Source organism: Saimiri boliviensis, chromosome 9 (assembly GCF_048565385.1).
Source record: "Saimiri boliviensis isolate mSaiBol1 chromosome 9, mSaiBol1.pri, whole genome shotgun sequence".
NCBI lineage: Eukaryota > Metazoa > Chordata > Mammalia > Primates > Cebidae > Saimiri > Saimiri boliviensis.
In genome coordinates this window covers 101,244,299-101,272,004 of record NC_133457.1, presented here as the reverse complement: position 1 = coordinate 101,272,004, position 27,706 = coordinate 101,244,299, and the positions used below count along the sequence as shown (strand labels likewise).

General features: G+C 44.9%; 1 protein-coding gene across 2 annotated transcripts in view; it reads left to right on the top strand.

Moving 5' to 3' along the window:
* MROH8 (maestro heat like repeat family member 8) overlaps positions 1 to 27,706 on the top strand; it is a 71,006-nt gene that overhangs the window by 34,623 nt on the left and 8,677 nt on the right. Inside the window, exons 10-21 of one of the 2 annotated variants that reach the window (XM_003931999.3) lie at positions 525 to 649; positions 3,593 to 3,745; positions 6,814 to 6,974; positions 14,235 to 14,370; positions 15,086 to 15,276; positions 16,150 to 16,287; positions 16,894 to 17,008; positions 17,713 to 17,853; positions 21,503 to 21,667; positions 22,865 to 23,020; positions 24,462 to 24,584; positions 27,209 to 27,308. In XM_003931999.3, the coding sequence (XP_003932048.3) occupies positions 525 to 649; positions 3,593 to 3,745; positions 6,814 to 6,974; positions 14,235 to 14,370; positions 15,086 to 15,276; positions 16,150 to 16,287; positions 16,894 to 17,008; positions 17,713 to 17,853; positions 21,503 to 21,667; positions 22,865 to 23,020; positions 24,462 to 24,584; positions 27,209 to 27,308 (1,704 nt within the window). Of the gene's footprint in view, positions 1 to 524; positions 650 to 3,592; positions 3,746 to 6,813; positions 6,975 to 14,234; positions 14,383 to 15,085; positions 15,277 to 16,149; positions 16,288 to 16,893; positions 17,009 to 17,712; positions 17,854 to 21,502; positions 21,668 to 22,864; positions 23,021 to 24,461; positions 24,585 to 27,208; positions 27,309 to 27,706 lie in introns of those variants that run through there. The other variant, XM_074406499.1, reaches the window with a different exon arrangement.

The following is a 27,706-nucleotide window of genomic DNA, read 5'->3' as shown; positions in this document are numbered from 1 at the left end:
TTCACAAATCACTCAAATGCTCTGCTCTTGCAAAAAGCTCTTTGCTTTTGCTTTTTTTTTTTTTTTAAGACAGGGTCTGTCACCAAGGCTGGAGTGAACTGGCATGATCTCAGTTCACTGCAACCTCTGCCTCCTGGGTTAAAGTGATCCTCCCACCTCAGTCTCCTGTAGCTGGGACTACAGGAGAGCACCATAACGCCCGGCTAATTTTTTAAATTTTTGGTAGAGACCGTTTCACCATGTCGACCAGGGTTGCCTCAAACCCCTGACTTCAAGTGATCCGCCTGCCTCAACCTCCTCTTTGCATTTTCTTTTGGCTCTTTTTATATATTGTTCCACAAGAAAAGAAAACTACATCAGCCTTCAGATGAACACACACTCCCTCCTTCAGGGATTTTTTTGTTCAAGTGATAAAGAAGAGTGTGACCTTGGGATCCACTTTAAACTGGAGATCAACCAGGCCCGTAAAATCAAGAAGAAAAAAAGAAGCCAGAAAGTATTAATATTTTATATTTTCTTCCCAGATACCACTCGTGACAAGAAAAATCAGCAAAACTTGAAAAGAGCATTGACAAAATTTCGAGAATTCCTGGAGCTCTCCAGCTCTGCCGTTAAATGCTTCTACAGCTGTCCCTTCAGAATTGCCCAGGTAATCAGAATGGCTAAAATTATAACCACAGCCAGAAGTGTTGGCGAGGGTAGGGAACAACCAGAAGTCTCCTGCATTTATTCATAGAAATGTAAAATAGTAAAAACCACTTGGAAAAAGTTCTCGTCATTTCTTGTAAAATAAAACTGGCCAGGCATGGTGGCTCACACCTGTAATCCCAGCACTTTGAGAGACCGAAGCAGTCAGATCACAAGGTCAGGAGATCAAGACCATCCTGGCCGGGCGCGGTGGCTCAAGCCTGTAATCCCAGCACTTTGGGAGGCCGAGGCGGGTGGATCACGAGGTCGAGAGTTCGAGACCATCCTGGTCGACATGGTGAAACCCCGTCTCTACTAAAAATACAAAAAATCAGCTGGGCATGGTGGCGTGTGCCTGTAATCCCAGCTACTCAGGAGGCTGAGGCAGGAGAATTGCCTGAACCCAGGAGGCGGAGGTTGCGGTGAGCCGAGATCGCGCCATTGCACTCCAGCCTGGGTAACGAGAGCGAAACTCCGCCTCAAAAAAAAAAAAAAAAAAAAAAAGACCATCCTGGCCAACATGGTGAAACCCCATTTCTACTAAAATACAAAAAATTAGCCGGGCATAGTGGCATATGCCTGTAGTCCCACGGGAGGCTGAGGCAGGGGAATCTCTTGAAGCCGGGAGGAGGAGGTTGCAGTGAGCTTAGATCACACCATTGCTCTCCAGCCAGGTGACAGAACAAGGCTTCGACTCAAGAAATAATAAATAAATAAATAAAACAAAACCATACACAATTGTCCAGGGAATGTGGCCCAAAACATTCCATAGTTTGGAGACAAGGCACTATGTCCCTGGCTCCTATACACCTTGCCCTCTTAGTTTGGAGGTAAGGTCAACCAGCCATTGAGGCCAGTATCCCTGGATTTCACTTCATACCAGCTCTGCTCCTACTATTAATAATTGCCAGCCTCTTGCAAAAGTATATGCCGGTCACAAAAAGGAGCTGCCAGAGAGTATGGTTGATCCAACAAGCCAGACGTTTTAAAATTAATCTAGTTATTCATTATTCAATAAATACTTACACATCTGCTAGGTACCAGGCATGCTGGGGGGTAGGGGAAAGTAAGGAAAACCTACAGCTCTCACTCATTTAGGGTCAAAAGTATCAAGTAATTTTGTCTCTCTGTACACCAATTTTCTCATCTGTACAATGGAGATCTGTAAAAATTGGGACAGTTTTTATAATTTACACTGTTTACAATTCAGTTGTGGTTAAATGAGGCTGGGTGTGTTGGTTCACGCCTGTAATCCCAGCACTTTGGGAGGCCGTGGCAGTCAGATCACTTGAGGTCGGGAGTTCAAGACCAGCCTGACCAGCATGGAGAAACCCCGTCTCTACTAAAAATACAAAATTAGCTGGGTGTGGTGGCACATGCCTGTAATCCCAACTACTCAGGAGGCTGAGGCAGAAGAATTGCTGGAACCCAGAAGGCGGAGGTTGCAGTGAGCCGAGATCGCACCATTGCATTCCAGCCTGGGCAAAAAGAGTGAAACTCCACCTCAAAAATAAATAAATAATGAAAATTAATTAATTAATGAGATAGTGTATGGAAACTGCTTTGCTAAATGCCTGTCACATAGTAAGTGCCCGGTAGGTTGTACCTATTATAATCATATGAAGGACTTTATATACTGCCAAATGCAATGAGAAACAGAATGACATATTCTTTTAGTATGTTGTCTCCTGACAAGGCATTTTAGTTATGCCTGGGGACCTGTCAGCTGTGTAACATTAGGGCTTTTTTTTTTAGTCCTACTCCTATAAAAGTGTGACTCTTTCTTTCTTTCTTTCTTTCTTTCTTTCTTTTTTTTTTTTTGAGAAGGAGTTTAACTCTGTCACCTAGGCTGGGGTGCAGTGGCAGGATACCCGCTTACTACAACCTCCACCTCCCAGGTTCAAGTGATTCTCCTCCCTCAGCCTCCCAAATAGCTGGGATTACAGGCATCTACCACCATGCCCAGCTAATTTTTGTATTTTTAGTAGAGACAGGTTTCACCATATTGCCCAGGCTAGTCTCAAATCCTGGGCTCAAGTGATCCTCCCACCTTAGGCTCCCAAAGTGCTAGGATGACAGGTGTGAGCCACTGAGCCTGGCCAATAAAGCTTCTTTCTAAATGTCAGAGCAGTAGACTGGGTGCGGCAGTCACCCCTCTCATCCCAGCATTTTGGGAGGCTAAGGCGGGAGGATCACTTGAGCCCAGGATTCAAGACCAGCCTGGGCAACATAGCGAGACCTCAGCTCTACACATAAAAAAGTTAGCTGGGTATGGTGGTGCACGAGTGTAGTCCCAGCTACTCAGGAGGCTGAAGTGGGAGGATTACTTGGACCTGGGAGGTCCAGGCTACAGTGAGCTGTGATCGCACCACTGTACTCCAGCCTTAGTGTCAGAGCAGCAAAAAGCCATGCACAGATGCTAGCAGTGGACATTTAGGTTGCTTCCACCTTTTCACCTTTGTAAACGAGACTGGGCTAGGTGCATGGCTCAAGCCCATAATTCCAACACTTAGGGAGGCTGGGGCAGGAGGATCACCTGAGCCAGGAGTTTGTGGCCAGCCTGGGCAACAAAGTGAGACCCCTGTCTCTACAAAAAAATTTTAAAATTAGCAGAATGTGGTAGCACATGCATGTAGCCTCAGCTACTCAGAAGGCTGAAGCAGGAGGATCACTTAAACCCATGAGGTTGAGGCTGCAGTGAGCCATGATTGTGCCCCTGCCTGGATGACAGAGTAAGATGCTATCTCCAAAAGCAAAACAAAACCACAAGACTCAAAACAGCATTGTACATCTTTGTCCACTTCTCTGATTGTAAACTTAGAATCAAGTCCTTGTTCAGGGCACTTTCTATCTATCATACCATATTTCCATAGTTCTTAGAAGTTTATTTTCCTCATCTTTTCAGATTTTTGAAGGTTTTCTTGATTCCAATGAGCTCTTCCAGTTTGTAACAACTACATTTGATACCCTGAGAAACCTGAAACATCCCTGCACCCAGCGATCAGCAGGAGAATTACTGCTAACTTTGGCAAAAAATGCAGAGTCCCGATTTGAGAAGGTAAACTTTCAGTGGCCATTTCCTGGGTTCAAAAAGCCAGTAAGACCTCTTCATTCCTGTAGCTACTGAGGTCTCTGCTTGTCCTATTGAGCTAAGAACAACTACTGATAGGTACAGGGTCAAAGCCTTCATCTATTTCAGGCATCCCCAAACTACGGCCGCATGCGGCCCCCTGAGGCCATTTATCCGGCCCCCCACCGCACTTCAGGAAGGGGCACCTCTTTCATTGGTGGTCAGTGAGAGGAGCACAGTATGTGGCGGCCCTCCAACGGTCTGAGGGACAGTGAACTGGCCCCCTGCATAAAAAGTTTGGGGACGCCTGGTCTATTTAGTCACAAATATCCATTCTATAAACATACACCAAACAACCACTGTGTATGTAACTAGGGAGAAAGATTTTGTTTTTTATCTAAGATGTGGTCCATATTTCCTAGAAGAGTAGAGTTTTTCTGGGGAGATATAACTAACACATGAGAATGACTTTAATTTAGAGACTCATCCAGATGAATTAAAGGTATCAAGATTTAAAAAGCTGTAAGTGGCTGGGCATGGTGGCTCATGCCTGTAATCCCAGCATTTTGGGAGGCTGAGGCAGGCAGATGGCTTGAGCTCAAGAGTTCAAGACCAGCCTTAGCAACAGAGTAAAACCCTGTGTCTACTAAAACTACAAAAATTAGCCAGGCATAGGGGCACACACCTGCAGTCCCAGCTACTTGGGTGGCTGAGGGAGGAGAATCGCATGAACCTAGGAGGCAGAGGCTGCAGTGAACTGAGATCACGCCAGTGCCCTCCAGCTTGGGCAACAAAGTGAGACCCTGCCTCAAAATAAATAAATAAATAAATGTAAATAAAAGACCGTAAGTGACCCTAGAAGGAGGCAGACTTAGAAATCTTAAAATTAAGAGAATTTATCTAAATGTATTTAAAATTAACACATCAAGAAATACCTATATAATTATGTAACTTACAAATAAAGAAGGCCATGCTAGAAGAGATAAAAGGGATGAAAGTAGTTGTCTCTGGAGAGCAGACCTGGGGAAGAGGGAGGAGAGCATCTTGAAATACCACTGGACTTTTTAAATTGTGTGCATGTCGTTCTTGGGTACAAATAAAAAGTAATTTAAGAATGATGAGAACCAGCCGGGTATGGTGGCTCACACTTATAATCCCAGCACTTTGGGAGGTCGAGGCAGGCGACTTGCTTGAGCCCAGGAGTTCAAGACCAGCCTGGGCAACATAGTGAGACCCCATCTCTACAAAAAGATTTTAGAAATTAGCCAGGCATGGCAGTACACACCTGTGTTTCCAGCTACTTGGGAAGCTGAAACAGGAGCATTACTTGAGTCCGGTGAGCCATGATCATGCCTTTATATTCCAGCCTGGGCGACTGAGGGAGCCCTTGTCTCAAAAAACAGCAACAAATAAAACAAATTTTTAAAACAAACAAACAAAAATGATGATCACCCTTTATTTTAGCCTGTTAAAATAACAAAGATGCAAAAAGAATGACAGGATTAGAGCATGGTGAGCTGGGCACTTGTATCAGTTGGGTGCCTTTAGCAGCAAAAAACCCCAGTAGGTAAAAGCTTAACCAAAGGATTTATCCTCTCACATAAGAACAAGTCTGGACATAGAGTATTTTCCAGGATTGATTCAGTGATTCAACTGTGTTATCAAAGACCCAGGGGTTTCTTCATCTTTCTGCCTTGTCTGTTCATGTAGTCATAGGGTAGTCAGAGCAATTTTGGACATTCTGAGAAGAATAGACTATGTCCAGAAAGAAGAAAGATGTTTGCTTCCTTTTAATGTCTTTATTCAGGGAAGAAAATCTTTCCCCAAAACCCCAGTAAATGTACCCTTGTGTTTGTTAGCCAATTTTTTTTTTTTTTTTTTTTTTTTTTGAGACAGCGTTTTGCTCTGTTGCTCAGGCTAGAGTGCAATGGCACAATTTCGGCTCACTGTAACCTCTGCCTCCCAGGTTCCTGTGATTCTTTCACCTCAGACTCCCAAGTAGCTGGGATTACAGGCGCCTACCACAATGCTCAGCTAATTTTTTGTATTTTTAGCAGATACGGGGTTTCACCATGTTGGTAAGGCTGGTCTCAAACTCCTGACTTCAAGTGATCCATCCGTCCCAGCCTCCCAAAGTGCTGGGATTACTGGCGTGTGAGCCACCGTGCCTATCCTACTGGTGCTGATAATGGCCATTTTTATATTAAGTGGTTGAGGTGTGTCTCTCTGAGAAGTTGACATTTCCACAGAGACAGGAACCCATGCGTCTGTGGGTGAGAAGAGTGGTCCAAGCAGAGAACTGGACCAAAGCCCAGTGGCTCCTATTTCCCTTACCTGAGCCTGATGGACATCTCTGGGAAGAAGAGAGGTAAGGCGTCCACTGCCATTCTCAGAGTCACCATAGAAAAAAGCCCAGCTTCCTTGCAACACTTTTATTAGTTTGTCTTGTTATAAAATCAATACATCATTATTAAGGAAAAATTAGAAAAAATATAGAAGCAAAAATATCTAATATTCTATCACTCAAAAACACATTATAGACAGCTTTGATTATAAATCCTTCCAAATTATTTATATGTGTATACACACATACAGATAGATTTTAAGTAGTTTTCATCAGAAACTTTAAAAAATAATGAACAGATAATTTAAAAGTCACCCCCTAGGGGTCAGGTACAGTGGCTCATACCTGTAATTCCAGCACTTTGGGAGACCAAGGCAGGAGTATCACTTGAGCCCAGGAGTTCTAGACCAGCCTGGGCAACAAAGAGAGACCTTTTCTCTACAAAAAAATACAGTTATCTGGGTGTGGTGGTGTGCGCCGGTAGTCCCAGCTACTCAGGAGGCTGAGGTGGGAGGATCACTTGAGGCCAGGGGTTCAAGGCTACAGTGAGCTGTGTTTGCGCTACTGCATTCCAGGCTAGACAACAGAGCAAGACTCTGTCTTTTAAAAAAGTCACACCCACCCAGGACCTTTCAGAAATGGCCACAATATCCTCAATAACCATCAGTGTCCTATAGGATTACAGTCTTAGCAATTTCTTTTTCCTTGTCAGGTACCAGAAATTATGGGAGTTATCTGTGCCCATCTATCCATAATCAGCCAGTCTACAGTCCGCCAACAAATCATAAGTACCGTGAGTTTATTTATATCCAGGCCCAAGTACACAGATGTAGTGCTCAGCTTCCTTCTGTGTCATCCAGTGCCATATGACAGGTAACAGAACCCTGTACATCCTCTGGATTAAATTGGAGTATGTGACATAGCTCTGGATATTGTGAAACATGGTTGTCTTGAAAAATCTAATAATCCTCTTGTAAAGAAGACACAATATAGATAAAGCTGGTGATATAAATCAGAACACAATGCATAATCCTCAGGAAAGAATCCCACAGATTCCAAATGAAGAACACCTGTAAGATAATTGAACTGGACTCTTCAAAAATGTTAACATCATGGAGGTAAAACCGGTGGTGGGAGAACTGTCCTGGGTAAAAGGGTACTCAAAACAGACCCAAGTGCACTGTATGACCTTGACTGGATCCTGGTTCAAAAACAAAAGCTATAAAAGAAAGCTTGGAGAAAATTTAAATACAGAATACTATACTAGAATATTAAATTACTATAATTTTCTGGCCAGGCACAGTGGCTGACACCTGTAATCCCAGCACTTTGGCCAAGGTGGGCAGATCACTTAAGGCCAGGAGTTCAGGACCAGCCTGGCCAACAGGGTGAGACCTCATCCCTACTAAAAATACAAAATTTAGCTGGGCATGGTAGCAGATGCCTCTAATCCCAGCTACTTGGGAGGCTGAGGCAGGAGAACTGCTTGAACCCAGGAGAAGGAGGAAGTTGCAGTGAGCCAAGATCACACCACTGCACTCCAACTGGGCAACAGAGTGAGACTGTCTCAGACAAACAAATAAAAATTAGTGTAATTTCCTTAGGTGTGAAATACTGTGGTTATGCAGAAGGATGTCCTTATTCTTAGGAGATGAAATACTCAAGTTATTTAGGGGTAAAGTGTCATAATGTCTGCAACTCACTTGAGAATGATTTTGCCTAAAAATAAGGAAATAAATATATACATTGAAAAAGTAGGGCTGGGCGTGATGGCTCACGCCTATAATCCCAGCACTTTGAGAGGCTGAGGCAGGCATATTACAAGGTCAGGAGTTCAAGACCAGCCTGACTAACATGGTGAAACCCTGTCTCTACTAAAAATAAAAATGTTAGCCAGGCGTGGTGATGTGCACCTGTAATCGCAGCTACTCAGGAGTCTGAGGCAGGAGAATCATTGAACCCAGGAGATGGAGATTGTAGTGAGCCAAGATCATGTTGCTTCACTCCAGCGTGGGTGACAGAGAGAGACTCCATCTCGAAAAAGTAAACATGCATCCATAAAAAAGAATGGAATCAGAGAGAGGATCAAACAGGATGGGTTTTTTTTGCGTATTTTTGTGGGCACATCGTAGGTGTAAAGAAGTCTTTTTGAATAGTGTTTTTCACATTTGGAGGCACCCTGGAAAGTTCCACAAAGATGCCTAAGGAGGAGTCAGGAGGGCTTCAGAAGAAAGTCCCGTGCCTCCACCCACTTTAACCAGAGCAGTGCCTCTCTTTATCTGCTTTCTCTATTGTGATTCTGGGCAACTATTTTATTTAAGAAGAGATTTCCCTGCTTTAAACTATTCGAAAACTATTCTTTTAAGTGAATGGCTCTCACATAATATCTTGGTGTAGTGTTTATTATGTCCTCTATACTGAACTAAATCAAATAGTGAAAGACTTTTACCCATTCAGAGAAAAAAATAATACGGATTTTTTAAAAAACTGGGTGTGGTGGCACACACCTGTAATCCCGGCTATTCAAGAGGCTGAGGCAGGAGAATCGCTTGAGCCCTAGAGTTTTGGGCCATGGTACATGATGGTTGTACTTGTGAGTAGCCACTGCACTCCAGCCTGGAGTAACAGTCTTACTTTTTTTTTTTTTTTTCTCTGAAGAGACAGCAACTCAAGCATAGCTCACTGCAGCCTTGAACTCCCGTGCTCAAGTGATCCTCTCGCCTCAGCCACTTGAGTAGCTGGGACTACAGGTGTGTACCACCACACTCAAGCTTTTTAAATTTTTAAAATATTTTTTAGCTTACTTTTGTATATTCCTCTAACAAATTGTTCTTAAATGTTCGGTACTTGCTATAGCTTATCTGTACTTTACTCTTATATAAAAATAAATATTTTGTAGGCCGAGGTGGGCCAATCGCCTGAGGTCAGGAGTTCCAGACCAGCCTGGCCAAGATGGTGAAACCCCATCTCTACTAAAAATCCAAAAATTAACAGGGCGTGATGGCAGGCGCCTGTAATCCCAGCTACTCAGGAGGCTGAAGCAGAGAATTGCTTGAACCCAGGAAGTGGAGGTTGCAGTGAGCTGAAACTGTGACACTGCACTCCAACCTGGGCAACAGAGTGAGACTCCGTCAAAAAAAAAAAAAAAAAAAAAAAGGCGTCAACTATGTGCAAGGTGCTATTAGGCCCTATAAGTAATGGACAAGACATGCACCCCACCCTTAAGCAGCACAGTCTGGTAGCCACATAGATGAATAAGTATTCAAAACCTAAGTAGGGAGTTCTGTGGAAGCCCCTAGGTCTGGACTTGATTAGATGAAGGGTCAGGAAATGACTTCTGAAAGCAGAGCTGCCCCAAAGCTGATGAATGCTAACAGCCAGATGGCAGGTCAAAGTGGCAGGAGAGAAAAATGGATAGTAAGAAGTGCTCAGACACCAGGGATCTTTTTGCTGTGATAGAAACGTTCTAACAATGGATTGCGGTCATGACTGCAGGACCTTGTACATTTACTAAAAGTCGGCGAGTTGTATGCTTAAGACAGGTAATCTTTATGGTGGTAAATTATAACTCACTAAAGCTGCTTTTTAAAAATGGTCAGAAATTAGCAGCGATTGGGACCAACTTAGAATTGGGATAGCAGACTTTATACTACGGGAGTTGGGAAGCCACTGAAGAACTTTAGTTAAGGAACTTACATCATCAGATGCGCATTTTTTAGTGTGACTGATGGAGATGTATTAGAGGCTGTTCCGCCAGACAGGAAGAAGGACAGGCAGTTAAGCAGGTGCACCTTTTTAGAAAAAGATGATGATGCCCTGATTAGGGCAATGACTCCAGAGATGGAGAGGAGAAAGGAGTAAAGAAACGGGAGCAGCCAGGCACAGTGGTTCACACCTGTGATCCTAGCACTTTGGGAGGCCAAGGCGGGTGGATCACCTGAGGAAGGAGTTCCAGACCAGCCTGGCCAACATGGCAAAACTCCGTCTCTACTAAAAACACAAAAATTAGCTGGACGTGGTGGCGAGAGCCTGTAATCCCAGCTACTCTGGAAAATGAGGCAGGAGAATCACTTGAATCCGGGAGGCAGAGGTTGCAGGGAGCCAAAATTGGATCATTTCACTCCGGCCTGGGCAACAGAGCGAGACTCCATCTAAAGAAAAAAAAAAAAAAGGAAAGAAAAAAAGAAATAGGAGCATCTGTAGGCAGGCCTTGATTGAATCAGAGAGGAATGGCAGGGAAGAAGAAGGCATTCAGGCTAATTCCCCACTCGTCAGTTTTTGGCTTTGGAGGCCAAGTTAATGATGATATCATTTACTGACACAGGAATTACACTACATTTTCACCACTGACTGTTTCTCTATGGGATATGAAATACTTTGAGAAACTCAATTCACTAATGCAGGACCAAATCAAAGAAGTCATAGAGTGCGTATGTGACATGTGTCCCTCATACTACCCTAGGGCAGTACTCTGTCCCAGTAGTCCAACAGAAGAGACAAGTGGCTCTTTCTCTTTCTATTCCATAAGGATGCTACAGCAGGATATTTGTTTTTTTTGTTGTTGTTGTTGTTTGTTTGTTTGTTTGTTTTGAGATAAAGTCTCAGGCTGTCGCCTGGGCTGAAGTGCAATGGTGAAATCTTGGCTCACTGCAACCTCCACCTCCCAGGTTCAAGTGGGTTCACGTGATTCTCCTGCCTCAGCCTTCTGAGAAGCTGGGATTACAGATACACACCACCACACCCAGCTAATTTTTTGTATTTTTTGTAGAGACGGGGTTTCACTATGATGGCCAGACTGGTCTCGAACTCCTGACCTCGTGATCTGCCCACCTCAACCTCCAAAAGTGCTGGGATGACAGGCATGAGCCACTGCACCCAGCCTAGGATATTTGCTCTTAAATACGTAGGCTTCTTCAGTCTCCTAGCACAGTGTTTGTTAAAGTATCTGAAACACTGCCTCAGAATCCCCTATGAAGCTTGTTAAAAATGCATCTTCTGGCCAGGCGTGGTGGCACTCATGCCTGTAATCCTAGCACTTTAGGAGGTTGAGATGGGTGGGTAGCTTGAGCCCAGGAGTTCAAGACCAGCCTGGGCAACATGGTGAAACCCTGTCTCTACAGAAAATGCAAAATTAGCTGGTTGTGGTCCACATGCCTATAGATCCAAATAGGAGGATGAGACGGGAGAATCATTTGAGTCTGGGAAACTGAGACTGCAGTGAGCTGTGATTGTGCCACTCTACTCCAGCCTAGGTGTCAGAGTAAAACCCTGTCTAAAAAAAACTCAAACAAACAAACAAAAACCATCTTCCAGTACCCTACATCAGACCTACATATTTGGTCAGGACTCTTGTTTGGAAGTAGCAGAAACTGAGCTGCTCACACTACCTTAAGGAATTGTATAGGCTTATATTACAGGGAAGTCCAAGGGTCTGTCTTTAGGATTGAATCCAGAGACTTAGTTTATTTCATCAGGGCTCCATTCATCTTTCAGATGGATTTGCACGAAAGGTGGCAAAGATGGTTACCATCAGCTCAAAACTGCAGTGGAAAGGCTGTGTCATTTCCCCTTTAGCTCTGAGGGATGTCCTGGGCCAGGACTCTGATTAGCCTGGCTTGGAGTCAGCTCCCACCAAACTACACCAACCAAATAGGATTATTAAGGATCTTGAAAATGTGGTTTCCCAACAGGATAATGGGCAAACAAAACCCATGTCACAACTACGGAATCAGAATCACTGGAAGTGGGAAGATTTTTTCCAGTTTTTAAACTCTCTGGATGTTTCTCACACTGAAATTCGTGAACCACTGGCTTAAAGGCTCTGTGCTTTCTAAATTCAGATACATTTTCAGCACACTTAAAATGTGCAGCAAACCAAAGCATTTCGCAACACTTCGCACAATAAACAGCTTCTGTAAAGTACTTCATTTATTCCCTCAGGAATTCAGAGAAAATAACCAAGGATAAGTAAACATGGGAATTTCTTTATGTTATCCCAGATGAATGTTCCTCTTCGGCTATCTCATCATTCAGCAGCTGTGAGCTTTTCAGCAGCCTACATTGCCTTTCTGGCCTTTTCTTTAGGACCTTCTTTGTTTTATTCACAAATTGGAACCACTAGGGTGAGGAGTGACATGCTGGTATATTTTTTAAGCCTCTCAAGTTTTAGGATGATTCTCACAGTTGGAAGACCAGAAGACCACACTTTTTCTTCTTCTTCTTTTTTTTTTTTTTTTTTTTCTGAGACAGAGTCTCACTCTGCCACCTAGGCTGGAGTGTGATTTTAGCTCACCTCAGTCTCTGCCTCCCGGGTTCAAACAGTCCTCCCACCTGAGTCTCCTAAGTGGCTGGGACTACAGGTACACACCACCACACCTGGCTAATTTTGTGTTTTTGAAGAGACAGGGTTTCGCCATGTTCCCCAAGCTGGTCTTAAACTCCTGGGCTCAAGTGATCCTCCCGTCTCAGCCTCCCAAAAAGGTGACTGGTCTGGATGGATTGAACACAGAGTGTGTGATGGGGAAGTGGTGGGGCTAAAAAGCTAAGTCGGGACCAGGTTATGAATGGCCTTGAAGTCCATGCTGAGGCAATGGGAATTTGATTCGATAAAACCTGGGGAGTTTGGAGGGTGGGGGATAAGGGGAGGGAGAGCATTAGGACAAATACCTAACGCATGTGGGCTTAAAACCTAGATGACGGGTTGATAGATGCAGCAAATCACCATGGCACACGCATACCTATGTAACAAGCCTGCACATTATGCACACGTATCCCAGAACTTAAAGAAATTTTTTTTTTTTTTTTTGAGACGGAGTTTCGCCCTTGTTACCCAGGCTGGAGTGCAATGGCGCAATCTCGGCTCACCGCAACCTCCGCCTCCTGGGTTCAGGCAATTCTCCTGCCTCAGCCTCCGGAGTAGCTGGGATTACAGGCACGCGCCACCATGCCCAGCTAATTTTTTGCACTATTAGTAGAGACGGGGTTTCACCATGTTGACCAGGATGGTCTCGATCTCTTGACCTCGTGATCCACCCGCCTCGGCCTCCCAAAGTGCTGGGATTACAGGCTTGAGCCACCGCGCCCGGCCTTAAAGAAATTTTTAAAAAATTAGCTGGGTGCAGTAGCTCACACCTGTAATCCCTACAGCGAGGCCGAGGTGGACAATTCACTTGAGGTCAGGAGTTCGAGACCAGCCTGGCCAACATGGCAAAACTCCGGCTCTACTAAAAATACAGTAATTAGCCAGACATACCAAGACCAGCTTGACCGTAGAGACCCACACCCAGGCAGCACTGAAGGAATTAAGCAGCAGACACAAAGATAGAGTGCAAAGTGGGACTACCAGGGAGCTCACAGCCTTCCAAGCTGAGAGCCTCGAGCAGATTCTGACCAATGTATTTATTCTCTCTGAACAGGTGATTATTATTAACAGGTGTTCTGTGTTTTCCCATAGAACCAAGATAAACTAGTCAGGCAGCTGATGCCTGCTTACCACTGATGAAAGACAAACCAGAAAGCATTCTCCACGAGAGGGTCACGGGGGCAGGGTCACATATCCCATGCTTAAAGAATTGTTTTAACCGATGATATACGTATAAATTTTTTTACTACTTTAGAATGCCCCAAGCAGTTTTCTGCTTGGGGGGCCGGCTGGGTTTTCCTTGCCATCGTTCTCAGCAAACTATACAATTTATCACACACGTTAGGACGTGTCCCACATGGACGTGGTGGTGGGCACCTATAATCCCAGCTACTCAGGAGGCCGAGGCAAGAGAATTGATTGAATCCAGGAGACAGAGGTTGCAGTGAGCCGAGATCTTCCCACTGACTTCAGCCTGGGTGACAGAGCAAGACTCCATGTTAAAAAAAATTATAATGATGATAAAAATTTTAAAACAAGAAAATTTAGAGCAATAGGAATCCTACTCTGCCTGTTGGCGAATAAATTGGTACAACCACTTTTTTTTTTGAGATGGGTCTCACAAGAAGGAAAAAAAAATCTGGGGAGTTACTGTTAGGAAATCAAAATCAGTCTTTTGACACCCTGAAGAACTGAATAGAGAAGAGAACCCCTTCTAGATTGCATTGGAATCAGCCATTCTCCTGAACCCTCTTGTTCTTTGGGATTTCCAGGCACCTGACTGAGGTGTGGAGAACGCTGGTGGTGGAGCTGCCCAGCACGACCTGGATTCTGTGGAGGCTCCTGAGGAAGCTGCAGAAATGCCATAATGAGCCCGCACCGGAGAAGATGGCATATGTGGCTGTGGCTGTAAGCCCTTGAGCTCTGCCCCTCTAATGTCAGCCCCTCCCGGGATGACTGACCCCACACCCCAGTGGAGACTCTTCTTTTTGGTCCCTCACAAAGCCTGCATCTGTCAGCCATTGATTGATTGAGACGTTGTTTCGCTCTTGTTGCCCAGGCTGGAGTGCTCCCTGGTAGTCCCACTTTGCAGTCTATCTTTGTGTCTGCTTCTTAATTCCTTCAGTGCTGCCTGGTGTGTGGGTCTCTATGGTCAAGCTGGTCTTGGTATGCCTGGCTAATTTTTGTATTTTTTTTTTTTAAGATGGAGTCTTGCTCTGTCACCCAAGCTAGAGTGCAATGGCACAATCTTGGCTCACTGCAACCTCTACCTCTTAGGTTCACATGATTCTCCTGCCTCTGCCTCTAGAGTAGCTGGGATTACAAGCATGAGCCACCACACTTGGCTAATTTTTTTGTATTTTTAGTAGAGACGGGGGTTTACTATGTTGACCAAGCTGGTCTCGAACTCCTGACCTCAGGTGATCCACCACTTCGTCCTCCCAAAGTACTGGGATTACAGGCATGAGCCACTGCACCCAGCCTGTTGTCATCTAACTTTATGATAGATGTTGCCCTGGCTTTATATTTGTATGTAGTCAAATATGTTAATAGTTTCCTTCATGACTTCCGAATTTCAAAAATGGCAGGTGCTTAGTTCTGCTCTGTGTCTTTTCCACCACAGGCAACAGATGCCCTTTATGAGGTGTTTTTGGGAAACAAGCTTCGAGCAGCTTCATTCCGACTCTTTCCTCAGCTTCTCATGACACTGCTCATCCAAATTCATCATAGCATTGGCCTCACCATGTCTGATGTAGCCATCCCAAGTGGCCTGTATGCAGAAGAGGAAGTGTCTTCAGAGGTCACCCCTTTGTGGTACGGCCCATCATTATTCCATTGACATTATGTAACATATACTAAGCACTAGGCACTGTGGTGAACCCAGGGATCGCTAAGATGTTGTCCCAACTGGAGGGGAGCTTACAATCTGCAACCCTCATGAAACATCAAGACGAAATGCCCAGAAATCATTCTAAGCTTTCATTGGTTATCTTTGGTTTTATTAGTAACAGTGTAAATTTGGCTGAGTTATCTGGGTTAGCCAAATGTGCTATTGTGTCAGCCCTTTCCTAATAAATCAAGTAGAGATGGAAACAAAGCAGTCTAAACCTCCCTCCCAAACTGCACTGATCCACCATGCAGTGATTTCTGTTTTCCGTTTTATTGCATGGAGAGATATTTGTAAGTCCCCTTAGAGTCTCAGTAGAAATTTCTTAGTGTTGTTGGTTGGGCACGAGTCTCATGCCTGTAATCCCAGCACTTTGGGAGGCCGAGGTGGGAAGATCACCTGAGGTCAGGAGTTTGAGACCAGCCTGGCCAACATGGTGAAACCCTGTCTCTACTAAAAATACAAAAATTAGCCGGGCGTGTTGGTGCACACCTGTAATCCCAGGTACTCAGGGGGCTGAGGCAGGAGAATTGCTTGAACCTGGGAGGCGGAGGTTGCAGCGAACCAAGATCTCACCATTGCACTCCAGCCTGGGCCGCAGAGTAAGCCTCTGTCAAAAAAAAAAAAAACCAGAAGAAACTAAAAGAAAAAAGAGAAGAGTCTTTGGACAATCTGGAAAGGAGAGAAATACAGTCCAGGAGTTGTCAATGCATGGCCCTCCTCAGTGAGAATGGGGTGATTGTGTGCTGTAAGTTGGAGGGACCTATTCAAATCACCCACACTGTTTTTGTTTGATTTAGCTTTGCCATGCAGGCTATAAAGGCTCTCCTCCTCAGAACATGGTGCTGGCAGGAATTCAACATCATGGAAAAGAATAAAGGATGGGCTCTCCTGGGAGGAGAAGATTGCCATCTTCAGGGAGTATTTCTCCTTGCCAAGTAAGGCTTCCTTATCATGCCTACACCCGCCTGCTCTAAATCAACCTTGTTTTGAGTAGTTATTTCCCTTCTAGTTACCACAGCAACTAAGGTTGAATAATCTCCTTATAAGAGGGTAGGCAGGCACCATGGCTCACACTTAAATCCCAGCATTTCGGGTGGCTGAGGCAGGCAGATCTCAAAGTCAGGAGTTTGAGACCAGCCTGGCCAACATAGTGAAACCCTGCTTCTACTAAAAATACAAAAACTAGCTGGGCATGGTGGTGGGCGCCTGTAATTCAAGCTACTTGGGAGGCTGAGGCAGGAGAATTGCTTGAACCCTGGAGGCAGAGGTTGCAGTGAGCTGAGATCTCACCACTGCACTCCAACCTGGGCAACAGAGCAAGACTCCGTCTCATGAAAAAAAAAAAAAAGAAAGAAAGAAAAAAAAGGAGGGTGGGCAAATATCCATAATGCTGGGCAAATTTTTTAGAGGTCCTAGTCCTACCATACTGTCCTGTATACCTGGAGCTGGGCAAGAACTTCCAGAGTGTTCCCAGCTCTAAGAAAATGCCCTCTGGATGGGAGCAGTTCTGAGAGTCGTTCTGTTGCTGTTGTGTTTTGCAGGGCATTGCTGGAAAAAAGTCCACTCCTTGCACAGAAGGTCATGTACTTGCTAGTCCCTCTTCTTAACCGAGGGAATGATAAACATAAACTCACAGCTGCAGGCTTTTTTGTGGAGGTAAGACTCATTCTTTAGAAGCTGGATTCAGGAAGCCTATGAAGCAGGAATCCCTGCTTTCCTAGGCTATGTCTAGTTCGTGGCATGTTGGGATCTGTTTCAAGTGTAGGATAGAAATCATTTTCAGATTCAAGGCCAGGCACAGTGGCTCACACCTGTAATCCCAGCACTTTGAGAGGCTGAGGTGGGTTGATCACCAGAGGTCAGGAGTTCAAAACCAGCCTGGCCAACATGGTGAAACCCTATCTCTACTAAAAATACAAAATAATTAGCTGGGTGTGGTGGCAGGTGCCTGTTAATCTCAGCTACTCTGGAGGCTGAGGCACGAGAATCTCTTGAACCCAGGAGGCAGGGTTGCAATGAGCCAAGATCTCGCTGCTGCACTCCAGCCTGGGCTACAGAGCTAGACTCCATCTCAAAAAAAAAAAAAAAAAAGAAAGAAAGAAGGAAAAAGAAAAAGAAAAAAGAACTACACACACAAAAAAAAGAAAGAATTTTCAGATTCAAGCCTCTCGAAATTCTTCTTTCCACGCATGTATGAGTCAGTATTCCTTGTGTACCTGTAGGGTAAACATCACCCTGTATGTGCTGTATTGTAGAGATTTAAAAGGAAAATATATAATTTGGTGTTGGTGGGAAGGTAGCTCCCCACATGCAAAAGGGCTTAAAGGTCATTTCTTTGGCTAATCTCTGGGTTCTTTCAGCTTCTGCAGAGTCCAGTGGCCAAGAGACTTCCCAGCATATATTCCATTGCCCGCTTGAAAGACTGGCTGCAAGATGGAAATAATCTCTTTAGAATGATCAGCCTGAGGGGGCTGTACAATCTTGTTGGACACAAGAAGAGGGTAGGAGGGACCCCAAGACCACTGATTCTTTTCTTTTTTTCTTCCCTTTTTTCTTTTTTTGAGTTAGGGTCTTGCTTTGTCACCTAGGTGGGAGTTCAGTGACACTATCATGGTGTCAGCCTCAACCTCCTGGGCTCAAGTGATCCTCCCACCTCAGCTTCCTGAGAAGCTGAGACCACTGGCACATGCCACAATGCCCAGATGATTTTTTTTAATGTTTGTAGAGACGGAGTCTCACCATGTTGCCAGGGCTGCTCTCGAACTCGTGGGCTCAAGTGATCCTCCCACCTCGGCCTTCCAAAATATTGGGATTATAGGCAGGAGCCACAGTGCCTGGCCTGGACCACTGATTCCTAAATCACAAATAAATCACCCCAAAAATGATACCTAAGAAACTGAAAACAGCTGAGGAGGACAACTGGATAGCCTGGGGACAAGAGTAGGGAGGAAAAATTCTTTTTTCCTGCACATCCTTTTGTACCATTTAAAACTTTATACGTAAAAAATAGTCAAGTACTGACTATTTAAAAATTAATGAAATTGGCCGGGCATGGTGGCTCACGCCTGTAATCCCAGCACTTTGGGAGGCCAAGGCAGGTGGATCATAAGGTTAGGAGTTCAAGACCAGCTGGGCCAACATGGTGAAACCCCGTCTCTACTAAAAATACAAAAATTAGCCAGGCATGGTGGCATGCACCTGTATTCTCAGCTACTTGGGAGGCTGAGGCAGGAGATTCGCTTGAACCTGTGAGGCAAAGGTTGTAGTGAGCTGAGATTGTGCCACTTCACTCCAGCCTGGACAACAGAGCAAGACTCCATTTCAAAAAAATAAAAATATCTTGGCTAGTCTGGGTGCACTGACTCATGCCTGTAATCCCAGCCCTTTGGGAGACTGATTGGTAGATTGCTTCAAGTCAGGAGTTTTGAGAGCATCCTGGCCAACACGGTGAAACCCTGTCTTTACTAAAAACACAAAAATTAGCTGAGCATGATGGTGGGTGCCTGTAATCCCAGCTACTTGGAGATGCCAGGGCTGAGGCAGGAGAATCGCTTGAACCTGAGAGGCAGAGTTTGCAATGACCCAAGACTGCACCATTGCACTCCAGCCTAGATGACAGAGCAAGACTCCATCTCCCAAAAACGTTATATTTACACACACACATATGTATATATATTTGAGCTGGGCAAGGTAGCTCACACCTGTAATCTTAGCACTTTTGGCTGGATGCGGTGGCTCATGCCTATAATCCTAGCACTTTAGGAGGCCGAGGCAGCTGGATCATGAGGTCAGGAGTTTGAGACCAACCTGGCCAACACAATGAAACCTTATCTCCACTAAAAATATACAAAAATTATCTAGATGTAGTGGCCTACACCTGTAATCCCAGGATAATTCTTAAACCAGGAGGTGGAGGTTGCAGTGAGCCAACATCACGCCGCTGCACTCCAGCCTGGGCAACATGAGCAAAATTCCATCTCAAAACAAAACAAAACAAAACAAAACAAAACAAACAAACAAAAAAACTTAGCACTTTTGAGAAGCTGAGATGAGAGGATCCCTTGAAGCCAGGAGTTCAAGACCAGAAGACCAGCCTGGGCAACAAAGTAAGACCCTGTTTCTATTTTTTTTTTTTTTTCATGAAAATTAGCCAGATATAGACTCTATTGCCTGTGTAAAAGACTGGCTTCGTGATGGAATTCTACATCACTTTAGAATTGCTGGCTTCAAGAGACTGTATAATCTTATTGGATGGTACACGTTTGTAGTCCCAGCTACTCAGGAGGCTAAGGTGGGAGAATCACTTGAGCCCAGGAGATTGAGACCAGCCTGGGCAATGTGGTACAACCCCATCTCTACAAAAAATGCCAAAAACATTAGCTGGCATCATGGCATGTGCCTATAGTCCCAGCTACGTGGGAGGCTGATAGGAGGATTGCTTGAGCCCAGGAGGTCGAGACTGCACTGAGTCATGATCATGCCACTACACTCCAGCATGGGTGACAGAGTGCAATCCTGTCTCAAAAAAATGTGTATTTCTGAAGCAAAAATGACAGATGTCAATATGTAATACAATGTACGTATTAACATACATTAGCCAGTATTCCCACTGCTAACTATCCCACTACTAACTATTCTACTTTTTAAAAAAACTGGCTTCATAACTTGTGTTAATATTCTACTTACTTTTTCATGTGTATGTTTAAACTTTACAACCCTAAGACTGCTTCCTTTCAGTAGTTTCAGAGGAGCAGAATCCCCATTCAGAATAGGAAGAACCCTTAAGTCCTCAGTCAAATTCTGCTTGAATTCCTTCCAGGGGATCCGTTTTCACATTACTATAAAGATACTCCTTAGGCTGGGGACAGTGGCTCACGCCTGTAATCCCAGCACTTTGGGAGGCCAAGGCAGGCAGATCCGGAGGTCAAGAAATCGAGACCAACATGGTGAAACCCCTTCTCTAATAAACATACAAAAATTAGATAGGTGTGGTGGTATGCGCCTGTAGTCCCAGCTACTCAGAAGGCTGAGGCAAGAGAATCTCTTGAACTTGGAAGGCAGAGGTTGCTATGAGCCGAGATCACACCACTGCAATCCATCCTGGGCGACAGAGTGAGACTCCATCTCAAAAAAAAAAAAAAAAAAAAGATACTTCTTAAGACTGGGTAATTTATAAACAAAGGAGGTTTAATAGACTCACAATTTTGCATGACTAGGGAGGCCTCAGGAAACTCACAATCATGGCAGAAGGCAAAGCGGAAGCAGGTACATCTTCACAATGGCAGAGCAGGAGACACAGAAAGCAGGAGAAACTGACATCTTTATTTTATTTTTTTATTTTATTTTATTTTTTTGAGACCGAGTCTCACTTTCTCACCTAGGGTGGAGTGCAGTGACATAATCTCAGTTCACTGCAACCTCCGCCACCCGGGTTCAAGCTCTAGCAATTCTCCTGCCTCAGCCTCCCGAGTAGCTGGGACTACAGGTGCACACCACCACGCCCAGCTAAAGTTTGTATTTTTAGTAGAGATGGAGTTTTACCATACTGGCCAGGCTGGTCTTGAACTTCTGATTTCAAGTGATCCGCCCACCTCAGCCTCCCAAAGTGCTGGGATTACAGGCCTAAGCCACCGCGCCCAGCAGAAACTGCCACTTTTAAACCATCAGATCTACTGAGAACTTCCTCACTATCATGAGAACAGCATGGGGAATCCGCCCTCATGATGCAATCTTTTCCCACCAGGTCCTTCCCTCTACATGTGGGAATTACAATTCGGGATGAGATTTAGGTGGGGACACAGAGCCAAACCATATGAGGATCTTGGAGCCAGCTTGTGTGTTTGGGAGCTAGTCGTGGCCTGAACTACCTGCTCCACTTTCCCTTGTTAGCAGAGCTCTTTCTTACGGTGAGCCCAAGCCGATAGCCCTAGATCTTCCCTGCCTGGTCCCACTTTTGCCCTTGAGGCAATTCAAAGCAGCTCTGCCCCTCCTCTGTGTAGGGCCATCATATCCCCTTCTCCCTTCTGGATCTGCCAGTGCTACTAAAAATCAGTGAGCAGTAGGTCTTGAGTAAAGATGGGGAGCACCCCCTTTGGTACCAGGTGATGTGCAATCAAGAGAGAAAGTGATGTGCTCCCCTTGGCCACACAGAGAGAAGACATCAAGAGCCTGTTGCCATACATCTTAGGCAGCTTGCGTGAAACCGATGAGAAGATTGTTCAGTCGGCCATCCAGATACTCCTGAAACTTGTTAAAACAATGGATTTCACTACCCTGGCTTCCATGATGAGGACTCTGTTCTCCTTATTTGGTGACGTAAGACAATCAGAGAGGAGAGATTTTCCTAGGAGGAGGGTAATGGGCATAAGAGCAAACAGAAGTTGGTATAGTGATATGTATACTCTATTTGGTATAGGACTTTTATTTTCAGAGCTTCTCCAACCTCCTCTCTTAAGACCCTTCTAGGGTCTTGAACCCGGGAGGCAGAGGTTGCAGGGAGCTGAGATGGCACCATTTGCACTCCAGCCTGGGCAACAGAGTGAGACTCTGCCTCAAAAAAAAAAAAGTAAAACATGCCAAGGCTGGGCTTTGGAATTTCAGCAAAACACGCCGTGTGGGCCAGGTACAGTGGCTCACACCTGTAATCCCAGCATTTTGGGAGACCAGGGTGGGTGAATCACAAGGTCAGGAGTTTAAGACCAACCTGGACAACATTGTGAAAACCCATCTCTACTAAAAGTACAAAAAATTAGCCAGGCATAGTGGCGGGTACCTGTAATCCCAGCTACTTGGGAGGCTGAGGCAGGAGATTCGCTTGAACCCGGGAGGTGGAGATTGCAGTGAGCCGAGATCGCACCACTGCACTCCAGCCTGGGCAATAGAGTGAGACTCCATCTCAAAAAAATAAATAAAATAAAATAAAATACAGCCTGTATGAATGGTTCCTGCCTGTACCGGCCATGAGGTTTGCCAACTACAGGTGGGACTGTGTACACCTCTCACTTGTAGAGTGAGAAAATAAGCAGTGCCAAAGCAGCAAGTCTTACTATATCCATATATATAGAGAGAGAGAGCAAGAGGGAGATGGAGGCTTGCTCTGTCACCAAGGCTGGAGTGCAGTGGCGTGATCTTGGCCCAATGCAATCTCTGCCTCCCAGGTTCAAGCAATTATTCTGCTTCAGCCGCCCAAGTAGCTGGGACTATAACCATGTACCACCATGGCCAGCTAATTTTTGTATTTTTAGGAGAGATGGAGTTTCACCATATTGGCCAGGCTGGTCTTGAACTCCTGGCCTCAAGTGATCCACTCACCTCAGCCTCCCAAAGTGCTGGGATTATAGGTGTGAGTCATTGTGCCTGGCATGTGTCCACGTATATTTTATTTCTTGCTCTCAGCTACATACAGCTAAATAGCCTCATGTCGGAACTGGCTTCTCAACCCCTCCCAAGTTCTTATGAGCTGAGGATGTACACGTTCAACGAATTGCTTCCCTTTGGCTACTCCCTTCCAAGGTGAGACCTGACATTCATCGTTTCTCCATGATTCTCTTCGGAGCCGCCATAAAGTCTGTGAAAAACCCAGATAAGAAGAGTGTAGAGAACCAAGTCCTGGACAGCTTGGTCCCACTCCTTCTGTATTCTCAGGATGAAAACGATGCCATAGCTGAGGTAATGCCTACTGTCAGTGTTTTTCATCCCCCAATAACTTCAAATCCAGAGCCAACTCTGCAAAGAAAAGAAGCATTCATATATTCATATATATGTATGTATTTTTTTTTGATACAGGGTCTCTGTCGCCAAGGCTGGAACGCATTGATGTGACCTCAGCTCACTGTAACCTCCACCTCCTGGGTTCAAGCAATTCTGCCTCAGCTTCCTGAGTAGCTGGGATTATAGCTACACACTACCATGCCTGGCTAATTTTTGTATTTTTAGTAGAGACACGGTTTTGCCATGTTGGGCAGGCTGGTCTCAAACTCCTGACCTCAAGTGATCCACCCGCCTTGGCCTCCCAAAGTGCTGGGATTACAAGCGTGAATCACCGCACCCGGCCTGACATTTCAATTTTTCGTGATTACAGTGCTACAATTATTTTACATATTTCCTTGTGCATGCATATGAGAGTTTCTTGAGGGCATAAACCCTGAAGTAGAATATCTAGGTATCTTTAACTTTATTAGATATTTATAAATCACTAAACATAGTGGCTAAACTAATTTATATGCCCATCATTCACCTAAAGAATTCTTATGGCCCAAACATCTAGTGGACCTGAGATAAAATACTGACTTGGAGACTTATCAGAGGTGTTGTATGGCGTATGGGTGGCATTCTGAAAACGATGAACTAGAAAAGAGGCCTACTTGGTAAATATTGCTCAAGGATGTGGATCAGGAAGAGATCAATGTTCTAGAGTTCCTTCCTTCCAACCCAGAGATGCCACAAGGACAGAAGTCGGGAGCTGCACTTACTTTGTAAAGTGACAGAAAAATAGCATAGGTAATATGTATATAATATAATAGCATAGGTAATAGAACAGTAAGTGGAGGTGGGAGCTCCATCTCTAGGGCACAGAGTAATGGGAATTCCTGCCCAAACCTCTGGTCTAGGGATTGCACCTGCAAGCTGTTGCTTTTGCCCAGCACCAGTGGTTTCTACATCCTCCCCAGAACCCTAAGGTTTTTGTGGATTCCACTTAAGGACTATTTGGGGAAGTTGGAGGAGGGCAGGATTCTAGTTCCTTTTCACCCTTCTGCTCTCTTTTTCAGCTTTTCATATTGTACTTTAGTACTAGTTTTATTGAAGAAAGATTACCTCTGTTTAAAAATGTTTGAGGCCAGGCACGGTGGCTCACTCCTGTAATCCCAACACTTTGGGAGGCCAGGGTGGGTGGATCACCTGAAGTCAGGAGTTCAAGTCCCGTGTGACCAACATGGCAAAACCCTGTCTCTACTAAAAATATAAAAATTAGCTGGGCATGGTGGTGCGTGCCTGTAATCCCAGCTACTTGGGAGGCTGAGGCAAGAGAATGGCTTGAACCTGGGAAGTGGAGGAGGTTGCAGTGAGCCAAGATGGTGCCACTGCTGATCTATGATCATGTTTTTCACAGGAGAGCAGACGAGTCCTAACTATATGTGCCAAGTTCCTGAAGTGGAAACTGCCCAAAGAAGTGTACTCCAAAGAGCCCTGGCACGTCAGACCTATTGAAACAGGAACAATCTGCAGATTCTTTGTATGTGAGCAATAATAGCTTTGTTAACCCTCTTTTTTTTTTTTTTTTTGAGACAAATCTTACTCTGTCACAGGATGGAGTGCAGTGGCTTGATCTCAGCTCAAGCTGAGATGGAGGCAGCTCACTGCAACCTCTGCCTCCCAGGTTCAAGCAATTCTTGTGTCTTAGCCTCACGAGTAGCTGGGAGGCGCGCTCCACCACGCCCAAATGATTTTTGTATTTTTGGTAGAGACAGGGTTTCACCATGTTGGCCAGGCTGGTCTCAATCTCTTGACCTTGTGATTCTCCCGCCTCAGCCCCCCAAAGCACTGGGATCACAGGGGTGAGCCACTGCGCCCAGCTTGTTTACTCTTTAACATGCTGAGAGACCTATTTTCTTCTGACATACTGTTTAGTGACAGAACATGGCATACAAGAAACATTTCCCATTTATTTTCACAACAGCACTTGATATCGATGACCTCTTTTTTTTTTATTGTGGATCTATTTTTCTATAGTTCCCTCCCAGCTGAATCACAATTTACCTTTGATTGCCACCTGTACTCACGAAAGACTGGTGGACTCTTGGGAGCCCTATTAACATGGATCAGAGGCTACAAAGTCACGTTGCTGCTGAAAAAGTTACTTATGGACTGAATTGCAATGGAGTTATATGTCGCTTTTATAACTTTCTTGAATCCTTTCCTTGTATAGAACAGATTGTTTTACTGTCCATCGGAGCATGTTCAGGGAGTCCCAAGCAAGGGCTGCCATGCTATGTGGCCATGCGGCATGATGGCAGCATGCCACTGGCTCTGCCAGGATGCAGATGGTGTCATTTCTCTTCACGAACTCCACAGAAGCTACTGTGGCTGCTCTTCAGCTTGGGCAGCTTCAGGAAGCCCATCCATGGTTTTCTAGAAGCTGACCCTAGAACCACCTAGCAGACCCTAGGACTGACTATTCCCAGAAGTCTTCCATGTATGTAGCCTCTTTAGGACTCACAGAAGGGGCCAGGCATGGTGGCTCACTCCTGTTATACCAGCACTTTGGGAGGCCAAGGTGGGTGGATCACGAGGTCAGGAGATCGAGACTGTCCTGGCTAACATGGTGAAACCCCACCTCTACTAAAAACAAACAAAAAAAAATTAGCCAGGCATAGTGGTACACGCCTGTAGTCCCAGCTACTTGGGAGGCTGAGGCAGGAGAATCGCTTGAACCTGGGAGGCAGAGGTTGCAGTGAGCCAAGATTGCACCATTGCACTCCAGCCTAGATGACAGAGTAAGACTCTGTCTCAAAAAAAAAAAAAAAAAAAAAAAAAAAAAGGACCCACAGGACCCACAGAAGGTTCCTCTGATCAGACTTGAAGTGCCCTTATGTCGGGCTTTCCATTAGGGATTATATGTCTGATCTTCACCCAAACCTATAGCTGATGCACTGATGGCAGTATTTACAGAAGGAAATTTGGTGCTGTTGATGGATAAAACTACAAGTTGTCCATGTTAATTAATCCATAAGATCTATCAAAACAAATTCCTGTTTTCCCTCTCCTATTCTTTTTTACTTTTTTTTTTTTTTTTTTTTTTTTGAGACAGAGTCTCACTCAGTTGCCCAGGCTGGAGTGCACTAGTGCAATCTTGGACTGCAACCTCCATCTCCTGGGTTCAAGCAATTCTCCTGCCTCGGCCTCCCAAGTAGCTGGGATTACAAGCTCACACCACCACACTTGGCTAAGTTTTCTATTTTTTAGTAGAGCTGGGGTTTTGCCATGTTGCCTAGAGTGGTCTTGAACTCCTGACCTCAGGTGATCCACCCAGCTTGACCTCCCAAAGTGCTGGGATTACAGGCGTGAGCCACCATGCCTGACCTCCCCCTCCTATTCTTCAGGTGCCTGTCCCTATACAAGATCCACTCAGAGGTGCATTCATTCACAGAAAAGTCATGACAGGCCATAGAGAACCCAAGGATTAAATGAGAACACATGGACACAGGGAGGGGAGCACTACACCCGGGGGTCTGTTGGGGGGAAATAAGGGAGGGACAGCGGGGGATGGGGAGTTGGGGAGAGATAGCATGGGGAGAAGTACCAGATATAGGTGATGGGGAGGAAGGCAACAAATCACACTGCCACGTGTGTACCTATGCAACAATCTTACATGTTCTTCACATGTACCCCAAAACCTAAAATGCAATTAAAAAAAAAAAAACTTCTTGAGGAGAGCCTGCAAGCTAGCAAGGGAGATAAAACCTTGATGGAAAAGAATACGTGCCAGGAGACAAGTACCTGAAAAAATGCTCAAAGCAGGGTTAGGTCAGGCAGGCAAGCAGTCAGGAATGAGCTCATAGGGAGGCAGAACTGAAGGTGGAGCTTAAAGAACAAAGACTTAGATACAGAGAAGCCAGGATGGCTTTAAAAGCAATACAGGCACAATATGTGGCATGAGTGGGTGCAAGCAACAGGATTTATAATAACTTAGTCTAGGGGCTTGTTGTTCTCGTATAAAACTCATTCAGCAACTGTAGTTATTTCAGACACTACTGTGGGGTCTATCTGATAGAGTCTTTGACCCCAGAAACTACGGTTAGGCTGATCAAAATAGTGCTGCTGCTTTATTGCTTTCTACTTACTTTTATTCCCACTTAGGAAAAAAAGTGCAAGGGGAAAATTAACATCCTAGATCAAACACTGACATACACCAAGAATGCAAAACTTCCCATCAGAAGAGCAGCAGTCTTGTTCATAGGTAAAAAGAAAGTCCTTTTATTCATAGTCACTTTTGTCCTGTACTTTCCCAAATTGTGTTGTCAAGCATCCCCTTTGTTTTCTTTTTTTTATTTCTTTTTTTTTTTTTTTTTTTTTTTTTTTTTTGAGACAGCATTTTCGTCTCATTGCCCAGGCTGGAGTGCAATGTACGATCTTGGCTCACTGCCACCTCCATCTCCCAGGTTCAAGTGATTGTCCTGCCTCAGCCTCCCGAGTAGCTGGGATTACAGGCACCTGCCACCACACCTGGCTAATTTTTGTATTTTTAGTAGAGATGGGGTTTCACCATGTTGGCCAGGCTAGTCTCGAACTTCTGACCTCAGGTGATCCTGCTGCCTCAGCCTCCCAAAGTGCTGGGATTAACAAGCACGAGCTACC